The sequence below is a fragment of the Acinonyx jubatus genome, chromosome X (assembly GCF_027475565.1).
Source record: "Acinonyx jubatus isolate Ajub_Pintada_27869175 chromosome X, VMU_Ajub_asm_v1.0, whole genome shotgun sequence".
Taxonomy (NCBI): domain Eukaryota; kingdom Metazoa; phylum Chordata; class Mammalia; order Carnivora; family Felidae; genus Acinonyx; species Acinonyx jubatus.
The window spans coordinates 30915060-30927815 of NC_069389.1; the positions used below are offsets into that span (position 1 = coordinate 30915060).

At 37.8% G+C, this 12756-nt stretch overlaps 1 protein-coding gene across 2 annotated transcripts in view; it reads left to right on the forward strand.

Moving 5' to 3' along the window:
* Positions 1-12756, forward strand: part of CFAP47 (cilia and flagella associated protein 47) — a 545688-nt gene that overhangs the window by 101001 nt on the left and 431931 nt on the right. For both annotated transcript variants that reach the window (XM_053202225.1, XM_053202224.1), the window contains exon 22: positions 10136-10274. In XM_053202225.1, coding sequence (XP_053058200.1) covers positions 10136-10274 — 139 coding nt within the window. The remainder of the gene's footprint in view (positions 1-10135; positions 10275-12756) is intronic.

A 12756-nucleotide genomic window follows, 5' to 3' on the forward strand; every position in this document is an offset into this window, starting at 1 on the left:
TCAGGATCCGCACATGGCTATTGGACAGTGTAGAACTTTTCCATCTTCTCAGAATGTTGTATGTGATAGCACTGGTGTAGATCTTTCCTGGTTTTTACTCTTACGTTTCCTAACGTGAAAGCCCAGGTTCTCATCTCTGGAACAGGCTAATCTATAGTGGCTTGGTTGCTCTGAAGCTCTCATTTGTCCTGCTCTATATTTGCCCTAAAACTCTTGAAAATGAGGGAGAATTGTTCAGTTTTTTCAGTTTTCTTCTTTCCACCAACCTTTGTCTTTTGAGGATATGCCACCTTTGGGTAAACTTTCGTAGTGGTTATTCTGGATTTACAATTGTTACAGGAAGCTAGGATGATCTTTTCAGGATTAAAAGAGAGGACATTTGAGGAAGATGGTGGTGTAGGAGAACGCTGGGCTCACCATGTCTAGCTGATCGTTTAGATTCCACCCACATCTGCCTAAATAACCCAGAAAACTGCCAGAAGACTAGCAGAACGGACTCTCCAGAGCCAAGGATAGACAAGAGGCCCACGGAAGAGGGTAGGAAGGGCCGAGAGGTGGTGTGTGCTACACGGACTGACGGGAGGGAGCCAGGGCGGTGGAGGGACGGCCTGCCCAGCAAGGCAGAGCCCCCAAGTCTGGCTTGCAAAAGCGGAGGGGCTGGACTGCATGAGTTCTGACACCCGGCGGGACTTAACATCTGGAGTGTTAAAAGTCAACAACTCTGCTCTCGGGGAGCGGGGAGGGTGACAGAACACTGAGAGGGAGAGTTGTTGAGCCTGAAGACAGAGCTCAGCTTTGCAGGGTAACAAAGGTGCTGTAAAGCACCATCTCCCTCTCCCATCTTCCAGCCATAATCCCAAAGGGAACCAGTTCCCATCACCAAACTTGCTTGCACCATGCAAACACCAAACACTGCTTCTGTGGATCCATCCCTCTGATGGGTCTCCCTCCTTCCTGGTGCTGCAGGGCCCCTCCCCCAGGGGACCACCTATGGCAAAGCAAGCTATGCCTGCCCTTCCCGCCCCTGTGCACTTTGCAGATCCACCCCGGCTAATACGACAGATCCAATTGAAGCAGCACTACAAGCCTGGCAGTGTGCAAGGAGCCCAGACAAGGGCCACACCACTCCACAGTGAGTCCTGCTCCTGAGAGAGGGAAGATAAGGTACATACCAGTCTGACTGTGGCCCTATCGGTGGGCTAGAGACAGACATCAGGTCTGACTGCAGCCCCACCCACCAACACAAGTTATTCCATACAGCACAGGGGAAGTGCCCTTCAGTTGGGAGCCACCCAAGGGACTACCCAAAATGACGAAATGGAAGAATTCTCCTCAAAAGAAACTCCAGGAAGTAGCGACAGCTAATGAATTCATCAAAAAACATTTAAGCAATATAACAGAACAAGAATTTAGAATAATACTCATAAAATTAATCGATGGGCTTGAAAAAAGCATAGAGGACAGCAGAGAATCTATTGCTACAGAGATCAAGGGATTAAAAAATAGTCAGTAGGAGGGAAAAATGCTATAAATGAGGTGCAAAATCAAATGGAGGCAGCCATAGCACGGATTGAAGAGGCAGAGGAGAGAATAGGTGAATTAGAAGAAAAATTATGGAAAAAGAGGAATTTGAGAAAAAGATAAAAAAATCCAGGAGATGAGGGGAGAATTAGAGAACTAAATAATGCAATCAAACAGAACAATATCTGTATCATAGGAATTTCAGAAGAAGAAGAGAGAAAGGGGCTGAAGGTGTACTTGAACAAGTCATAGCTGAGAACTTCCCTGATCTGGGGAAGGAAAAAGGTATTGGAATCTAAGAGGCGCAGAGAACTCCCTTCAGACGTAACTTGAATTGATCTTCTGCACGACATATCATAGTGAAACTGGCAAAATACAAGGATGAAGAGAAAATTCTGAAAGCAGCTAGGGATTAACAGGCTCTAACTTACAAAGGGAGACCAATAAGACTAGTGGCAGACCTCTCTACTGAAACATGGCAGACCAGAAAGGAATGGCAGGAAATCTTCAATGTGATGAACAGAAAAAAAAATGCAGCTGAGAATCCTTTATCCAGCAAGTCTGTCATTCAGAATAGAAGGAGAGATAAAGGTCTTCCCAAACAAACAAAAACTGAAGGAATTCATCACCACTAAACCGGCCCTACAAGAGATCCTAAGGGGGATTCTATGAGTGAAATGTTGCAAGGACCACAAAGTACCAGAGACATCACTACAAGCCTGAAACCTACAGATATCATAATGACTCTAAACCCATATCTTTCAATAATAACACTGAATGTAAATGGACTAAATGCTCCAACCAAAAGACATAGGGTATCAGAATGGATAAAACAACAAGACCCATCTATTTGCTGTCTACAAGAGACTCATTATAGACCTGAGGACACCTTCAGATTTAAAGTGAGGGGATGGAGAACTCTCTCTCATGCTAATGGAAGTTAAAAGAAAGCTGGAGTAGCCATACTTGTATCAGACAAACTAGACTTCAATTAAAGGCTGTAACAAGAGATGAAGAACGGCATTATATAACTGTTACAGGGTCTATCCATCAGGAAGAGCTAACAATCATAAATGTCTATGCACCGAATATGGGAGTCCCCAAATATATAAAACAACCACAAACATAAGCAACCTTATTGATAAGAATGTGGTAATTGCAGGGGACTTTAATACTCCACTTACAGCAGCGGATAGATCATCTAGACATAGGATCAATAAAGAAACAAGGGCCCTGAATGATACATCGGATCAGATGGACTTGACAGATATATTTAGAACTCTGCATCCCAAAGCAACAGAATATACTTTCTTCTCGAGTGCACATGGAACCTCCTCCAAGATAGATCACATACTGGGTCACAAAATAGCCCTTCATAAGTATAAAAGAATTGATATCATACCCTGCAGCCTTTCAGACCACAATGCTATGAAACTTGAAATCAACCACAGGAAAAAGTCTGGAAAACCTCCAAAAGCATGGAGGTTAAAGAACACCCTACTAAAGAATGAATGGGTCAACCAGGCAATTAGAGAAGAAATTTAAAAATATATGGAAACAAATGAAAATGAAAATACAACAATCCAAATGCTTTGGGATGCAGCGAAGGCAGTCCTGAGAGGAAAATACATTGCAATCCAGGCCTATCTCAAGAAACAAGAAAAATCCCAAATGCAAAATCTAACAGCACACCTAAAGAAAATAGAAGCAGAACAGGAAAGACACCCTAAACCCAGCAGAAGAAGAGAAATAATAAAGATCAGAGCAGAAATAAATATAGAATCTAAAAAAAACTGTAGAGCAGATCAATGAAACCAAGAGTTGTTTTTTTGAAAAAATAATCAAAATTGATAAACCTGTAGCCAGGCTTCTCAAAAAGAAAAGGGAGATAACCCAAACAGATAAAATCATGAATGAAAATGGAATTATTACAACCAATCCCTCAGAGATACAAGCAATTATCAGGGAATACTATGAAAAATTATATGCCAACAAACTGGACAACCTGGAAGAAATGGACAAATTCCTAAACAACCACACGCTTCCAAAACTCAATCAGGAGGAAATAGAAAGCTTCACCAGACCCATAACCAGCGAAGAAATTGAATCAGTCATCAAAAATCTGCCAACAAATAGGAGTCCAGGACCAGATGGCTTCCCAGGGGAGTTCTACCAGACGTTTAAAGCAGAGATAATACCTATCCTTCTCAAGCTATTCCAAAACATAGAAAGGGAAAGAAAACTCCCAGACTCATTCTATGAAGCCAGTATTACTTTGATTCCTAAACCAGACAGAGACCCAGTAACAAAAGAGAACTACAGGCCAATATCCCTGATGAATATGGATGCAAAAATTCTCAATAAGATACTAGCAAATCGAATTCAACAGCATATAAAAAGAATTATTCACCATGATCAAGTGGGATTCATTCCTGGGATGCAGGGCTGGTTCAACATTCGCAAATCAATCAACGTGATACATCACATTTACACAAGAAAAGATAAGAACCATATGATCCTGTCAATTGATGCAGAAAAGGCCTTTGACAAAATTCAGCATCCTTTCTTAATAAAAACCTCAAGAAAGTCGGGATAGAAGGAACATACTTAAACATCATCAAAGCCATTTATGAAAAGCCCACAGCTAACATCATCCTCGATGGGAAAAAACTGAGAGCTTTCCCCCTGAGATTAGGAACACGACAGGGATGTCCACTCTCACCGCTCTTGTTTAACATAGTGTTGGAAGTGCTAGCATCAGCAATCAGACAACAAAAGGAAATCAAAGGCATCAAAATTGGCCAAGATGAAGTCAAGCTTTCACTTTTTGCAGCTGACAGGATATTCTACATGGAAAACCCGATAGACTCCATCAAAAGTCTACTAGAACTGATACATGAATTCAGCAAAGTCGCGGGATACAAAATCAATGTACAGAAATCAATTGCATTTTTATACACTATTAATGAAGCAACAGAAACACAAATTAAGAAACTGATCGCCTTCACAATTGCACCAAGAAGCATAACATGCCTAGGAATAAACCTAACCAAAGATGTAAAAGGTCTGTGTGCTGAAAACTATAGAAAGCTTATGAAGGAAATTGAAGAAGATATAAAGAAATGGAAAAACATTCCGTGCTCATAGATTGGAAGAATAAATATTGTTAAAATGGCAATACTACCGAAAGCTATCTACACATTCAATGCAATCCCAATCAAAATTGCACCAGCATTCTTCTCGAAGGTAGAATAAGGAATCCTCAAGTTTGTATGGAACCACAAAAGACTCCGAATAGCCAAAGTAATTTTGAAGAAGAAGACTAAAATAGGCATCACAATCCCATACGTTAGCCTCTACTACAAAGCTGTAATCATCAAGACAGCATGGTATTGGCACAAAAACAGTCACATAGACCAATGGAATAAAATAGAGACTCCAGAATTGGACCCACAGAAGTATGGCCAACTCATCTTTCACAAAGCAGGAAAGAATATCCAATGGAAAAAAGACAGTCTCTGTAACAAATGGTGCTGGGAGAACTGGACAGCAACATGCAGAAGGATGAAACTAGACCACTCTCTTATACCATTCACAACAATAAAGTCAAAGTGGATAAAGGACCTGAATGTGAGACCGGAAACCATCCAAACCCTAGAGGAGAAAGCAGGAAAAGACCTCTCTGACCTCAGCCGCAGCAATTTCTTATTTGACACATCTCCAAAGGCAAGGGAATTAAAAGCAAAAATGAACTATTGGGACCTCTTGAAGATAAAAAGCTTCTGCACTGCAATGGAAACAATCAACAAAACTAAAAGGCAAGCAACGGAATGGGAAAAGATATTTGCAAATAACATATCAGACAAGGGGCTTGTATCCAAAATGTATAAAGAACTCATGAAACTCCACACCCGAAAAACAATCCAGTGAAGAAATGGGCATAAAACGTGAATAGACACTTCTCTAAAGAAGACAGTCATATGGCCAACAGGTACATGAAAAGATGCTCAACGTCGCTCCTCATCAGGGAAATACAAATCAAAACCACACTCCAGTACCACCTCCCGCCAGTCAGAGTGGCTAAAATGAACACATCAGGAGACTATAGATACTGGAGAGGATGTGGAGAAACCGGAATCCTCTTGCACTGTTGGTGGGAATGCAAACTGGTGGAGCCACTCTGGAAAATAGTGTGGAGGTTCCTCAAAAAATTAAAAACAGATCTACCCTATGACCCAGCAGTAGTACTGCTAGGAATTTACCCAAGGGATACAGGAGTGCTGATGCATAGGGGCACATATTTCCCAAAGTTTATAGCAGCACTTTCAACAATAGTCTAGTTATGGAAAGAGCCTAAATGTCCATCAACTGACGAACGGATAAAGAAGATGTGGTTTATATATACAATGGAATATTACGTGGCAGTTAGAAAGAATGAAATATGGCATTTGGTAGCAACGTGGTTGGAACTGGAACATGTTATGCTAAGTGAAATAAGTCATACAGAGAAAGGCAGATACCATATGTTTTCACTCTTATGTGTATCCTAAGAATCTTATCAGAAGATCGTGGGGGAGGGGAAGGAAAAAAAAAGTTAGGGAGGGAGCTAAACCATAAAAGACTCTTAATAACTGAGAACAATCTGAGGGTTGTTGGGTGGGAGGGAGGTGAGGGTGGGTGATGGGCATTGAGGAGGGCACCTGTTGGGATGAGCACTGGGTGTTGTATGGCAACCAATGTGACAATAAATTTCATATTAAAAATAAAAGGGGACATTTGACTGACACCTGCCCATTTTCTATTCATAAGCATTGTTTTCTACCAACACTGGTTGGGGGACTGAAATCTTCTTCAGAATATCATTTTTTAATTTGAGTTACTCCTCTGTTTGAACAACGACATCCATGAAAGTGCTTCAGTGGCACACGTCACAATCCCTCTTCATTAGATACCTCAGTGGTTTCATAATGATAGCCCTCAGTTTCTTTTCTCTCTCTGTGTCACTGAGTTTCTGTGTAAGGTAGATAAATCTTGAATTCTTAACAGTTCTGTTGAGAGATTAAGACAATGTGGATGAAGAAATCATCGAACCTCTGAATTTTGTATTCAGAATAATTACAGTGCTATCTTGGATATAAACTCATTTTATGTAAATTGTCCATGAAGATGTGAGGTAAGAGAGGGCAAGTCCAGCATAACTTCCCACGTACATGCATTTGGCAGTTACAGAAGGCAGGGAATGACTGTCAGCTTGTGCATTCAGCACACAACACACATACTGGTGGCGTTTTGTATGTTGAACTACCTTTGCACTCTTGGGGTAAACCCCACTTTGTCATGGTATGTAATGCTCGTAACATGCTGAATACAATCCTTAAGAGAATACTAGCAAACTAAACCTATCACCATGTTATACCCTTTGACTATTTTCCAGAGTTCTAACAAAGTTTGTCCTGTAAACCTTTGCTTGTTTTTCAATGTTTCTGTGGAGGGATGGGCATTTGGAGTTTGCTTTCCATTTTTTGGCAGATATGATCCTCTCCTTTCCTGATGTGAACCCTAAACATCAAGATGAACTCTTTTTTTTTTCTCTTTGATGCAAAGTTATATTTCTGTCATGGCTGGACTACAGAGTCTTCATTTTAAAATGGGAGACTCGCTCTGTATAATTGCCAAGATGTTCTGAATCTCTAAGTGTTCATTCTTCTTCTATGACTCATTAGCTGTCTATATTATTAGTCCGTTTTAGATTTTGAAGCCAGATGTATTAAAAGTCTCTTTCTGTTATATGAACATTGACAAATTGTACAGTAGAATAGCAAATACAAAAATCAATATAGAGAACACTTGTATAACCTCCTGTAAATTTTTCTTTTACTTATTTGCAGTCAACCTTTCCCCCAACTCCACTTCATGACAAAAAATGGTCTCATTTTGTTTGTATAATTTTGCCTTTTTCACTTATATATCATATTAAATGAAGTCATAGGGTATATTGCCTTTTCAGTCTGGCTTCTCTTACTTAGAATAATACCTATCATATTCATCCATATTATTATGTGTAACACTAATACGTTACATTTTATTGTTGAAAAGTATTCTTTTGTGTGGATTTACCAAAGTTTTATTGTCTATTCGTGACCTGGAGGGAATTTTGTTTGTTTTCAGGTTTTAGTAATAGTAAAGCCACTATAAAATTTACATTCAGGTGTTCATTTCTCTTTGGTAAACACTTAGGATGAGGAATTTTGGGCCTTATATTAAGCACATATTAATTTTCTAAGAAAATGGAAAACTGTTTTACAAAATGACTATGAAATTGTGCATTCCTATCAACAATGTGTAATATTTTAGGTGGTCACATCTTCATCACCACTTGGTAATGTCATTTTGTTTAAGCCATTGTGATAGGTGTGGTGGGTGTTCTGTCCTCTGAATCAATTTGCATTTCCCTAATGTGTGATGATGTTAAATGTCTTTTCTTGTGACAGTATGTCATATGTGTATTTTATTTTCTCAGTTGTCTTTTCACATCATTTACTTAGTTTTATTAGGAAGTTTGATTTTTATTGATTTTTATGTGTTCTTTTATATATTTTGAATACAAATTGGATTTTTTTTTCGTCCAAAATGTGTTTTTGGCTTCTAATTTTATTTTTTTAAGCATTATCTTTAACAGAACACTTGTTTTAGTTTTATTTTAGGACATTTAATTGTATTTTTTTGTAGATTATCTTTTTGGTATTACATTTAAGATATCTTTGCCTAACCAAGGATTACAAAGGTTTTTCTTCTATGTGATTTATAGTTTTAGGTTTTATATTTAAGTCTTTGGTCTATTTTGAATTAATAGGAATTATTTTTAAAATTTATTTCTTATTTTCAAGAATTATTTTTGGGCTTATGAAAAATAAACCAAGTCTTACTTTGAAAAAAATGCAGTTTCAACATCACAAGATAAATTTCTCTATGAAACTCTTTTTTTATGTTCAACATCACTCATCATCAGGGAAATACAAATCAAAATCATGATGAAACACTACCTTACATCTGTCAGAAAGGCTGAAATTAATAACACAAGAAACAGCAGGTGTTTGCGAGGATGTGGAGAAAGAGAAACACTCGTGCACTGTTAGTAGAAATGCAAACTGGTACAGCCACTGTGGAGAACAGTATGGAGGTTCTGCAAAAACTAAAAGTAGAACTACTCTACAATTCAGCAATTGCACTCTTAGTTGTTTACCAAAGCATACAAAAATACAGATTCAGAAGGATGCTTGCACTCCATTGTTTATAGCAGCATTATCAACAATAATCAAACTAGAGAGAGAGCCCATGTTCATTAACTGATGAATGGATAAAGAAGAACTGATGAATGGATTGTGTGTGTATACACAATGGAATATTACTCAGTGATCAAAGAATGAAACCTTTCATTTGCAGTGACATGGTTGGAGCTAAAACGTATTATGCTAAGTGAAATAAATCAGCCAGGAAAGACAAATGCCATATTATTTCACTTACATGTGGAATTTAAGAAACAAAACAGATGAACATAGGGGAAGGAAATAAAAACAAGAGAGGGAGGCAAACCATAAGAGACTCTTAACTGTAGAGAACAAACTGAGGGTTGCTGGAGGGGAGGTGGGTGGGGGGATGAGCTAAATGGGTGATGGGTATTAAGGAGGGACCTTGTTACGATGAACACTGGGTGTTATATTTAAGTGATGAATCACTAAATTCTCCTGAAACCAATGTTACACTATATGTTATCTAACTAGAATTTAAATAAAAACTTGAAACAACAAAAAATAAAAATGTTTAAAAACCTTAAAAAAAGGAGTCTTTTTTTTTTAACTGCTGTTTTGCTAAATCCGTAGTATCTCATTATAGCTCCAGAACTTACTCATCTTGCAGAACTGAAACTTGGTTCCTCTTGACCAACATGTCCCCATATCTCTCTCCCTCTTAATAGCCCCTGTGTACAGCATTCTATTTTCTGTTTCTATGACTTTGACTGTTTTTGATTCCACATATAAGTGAAATCATATATTATTTGTCTTTCTGTGTCTAGTTTATATCACTTAGCATAATGTCCTTCAGGTTCATCCATATTGTTGCGAATGGCAGGATTTCCTTCTATTTTCAAAGCTGAAAAACATTCCATTGTATGTATACACCACATTTTCTTTATTCATTCATCCTTTGATGGTCATTTAGGTTATTTCCATGTCTTGACTGCTGTGAATAATGCTGCAATGAACCTAGGAGTGCAGGTATCTCTTTGAGATCCTGATTTCAGTTCTTTTGGATAAATACCCAGAAGTGGGATTGCTGAGTAATATGGTAGCTCTGGTAACAATATTGTACTTCATAATTAAATTTACTAAGAGGGTAGATCCTAAATGTTCTCACAATGAGGAGGGGAGGTGAGAAAGGTAAAGTATATGAGGTGATGGCTATGTTTTAATTAGCTTGATTGTGGTGTTATTTCATTATATGTCTATCAAATCATCGAGTTGTACACTTTAAATATATACAGTAAAAATAGTACCACAGATTTCTTATAGCACAAATAATCACAGGTGTAATGTATTTTTTTTTTGTCTGTCAGGTGGCAACGTATGACTTTTGCATTCAAGTTCAAATTAATTTCTTTGAGGCTTCAGAACTTTACACTAAATGTTGTTTGTCAAAATCTCCTATTATTCCGAAGACACCACTTATTCGACCATGCTGTGTTCAAGCTACTGGTATGTACTGTAAAACAGTTGGTATGCATATACCAAATATTGACACTTGAGCAGCTAAAAGTTTTTAAAAATCAGATTATGATATTTACTTTTTAAAAAAAGAAATATTAGAAAGTACAATTATCATATGATTCCTGTGTGTGTGACTTAAATTGTGAGTCTGTGAGATTGAATTTTGAGAAACAGTATAACAAAACCTATGTGAATTCGCTTCTAGCTGAGTCACAGAAACTGTATCAGGTGAGTTTCGTGCAAAGAAAACTTGATTTGCATCAAATAAGGAGATCCAGGGGCATGGTTTCCAAACCTGTGACTCCCTGAGAGAAGGTGAAGGGATACCTTTGGTTTAGGGTTAGGATGAATATTTAGATAGGTAAGTCTTCTCATTTTATGTAGAGGCGGGCATAAGGCTAATCATGTGCTTTAAGGAAATATGCCTATGTATACATTGTATGTTGTGCAAATGAGCCCGAGGTTCTTTCTTGGGTGGAGATTTTAGTATGATGATGAGATAAAGGTAATGGTAGGTCATTCCAGAGGTCACTTGATGTTTTGCCTAGGCATGAATTGTAGGTTTTGCTCAAAAGGTCTGTGTGGTCTTGGGCTGGTAAGAGGTCTGGTCAGGGCAACCTGCAGGGTGGTTTCCAGATTCATTTGCCTGAGTTAAGAGGTAAGGCAGAAAGATCTTAAGGAAAAAATGTAAGGCAAAAATTAGTGAGTTCAAGCAGGTGGGTAGTAAATGTCAGGTCTAGCTCGTGACAGTAGCATAATAATCTCAGATTAGTGACTGTTGCTTAAAAATATAGGTTATAATTAAAAACAAAAATGAGTTTAGTTACTTGTTGTGTGGGTACTTTTTAAGTGATTAAATTAAAATATAAATTATTAAAATATACTAGATATATAATGCACTGATAGAAATTTTATTTAAGAAATCCCCACCCCCCAAAGGAATAGGTTACTAAAGGACTAAGCATATGTATAAAAGGAGAAGTAAAAAAGTAAGTAAGTAAGTAAGTAAGTAAGTAAATAAATAAATAAATGTAAGTATATTAAATTTTTTTTGTATTATTTACTTTCTCCAAATATTCAAATATAAAACCAGTGCACTCTGTAAACCCTACTTTTGGCAAGCTTTGGTGGTTTTGCATTTTATTACATGTGTTTAAGTATTTTTCATGAAAAGTTTAGTCTATGCTATATTATGCAATATTTTGTTTTTTAATTCTGACATTAAGTTGTCAATAGTAATAAAATAGTGCTCAGTTGATAATTACACTTGGCATCTAGTGAGAGAAGCCTCATTAAAGTAGCATATACAATGCAGAGATTTATTTCATTCCTTTTTGAAATATAGAATTAGGGGGCACCTGGGTGGCTCAGTTGGTTAAGCATCCGACTTCGGCTCAGGTCATGATCTCGCGGTTCGTGAGTTCAGGCCCCGCATCGGGCTCTGTGCTGACAGCTCAGAGCCTGGAGCCTGTTTCAGATTCTGTGTCTCCCTCTCTCTCTCTGACCACCCCCACCCCCCCCGTTCATGCTCTGTCTCTGTCTCAAAAATAAATAAATGTTAAAAAAAAAATTAAAAAAAAATAAAATAAAATACAGAATTAGAAAGTCTGCAGCTGGTAGGGAGCCTCTGTGGAGTTTTCTCCCTTGTTTTAAGATATCTTTTTTGGGAAAAAATCATTGTCTAATTTTGTTCTCCTAATTAGGTAAATTATTTTCATGAAAGATAAAATTTACCTACTTGACAAATAAAAATTAATGTACCATCATTATGGAAAATTGGAAAGTGTTAGAAACACAGAAATGTCATCTAGTATGTGAATATTTAGAGCATAGTATTATTAATATGTTGGTATTTTACTCTTCTTTTGTTATATGCCTTTATTATTTTATTTTTTAACATAGTTGTGATCTTCCTGCCTGTGTTCAGTTGAAATCTCTTCATTCTTAATAGAAATTTTTATTTAGGGGAGCCTGGGTGGCTCATTCGGTTGAGTGTCCTACTTCAGCTCAGGTCATGATCTCGTGGTGTGTGAGTTCGAGCCCCACCTTGAGCTCTGTGCTGACAGCTTGGAGCCTGGAGATTTCAGATTCTGTGTCTCCCTCTCTCTCTGCCTCTTCCCTGCTCAGGCTGTGTTTTTCTCTCTCTCTCAAAAATGAATAAATGTTAAAAAAAAAAAAAAAACAATTTAAAGGGGCGCCTGAGTGACTCAGTTAGTTGAGTGTCCGACTTCAGCTCAGGTCATAATCTCGCATTCCGTGAGTTCGAGCCCTGTGTCGGGCCCTCTGCTGACCACTCAGAGCCTGGAGCCTGCTTCAGATTCTGTGTCTCCCTCTGTCTCTGCCCTTCCCCTGCTTGTGCTCTATCTCTCTCACTCTCAAAATAAACATTAAAAAAATTAAAAAAAGAAACTTTTACTTAGATGTTATACACTCTTATTAATTGTATAAATTAACACTGATAGCTATTATA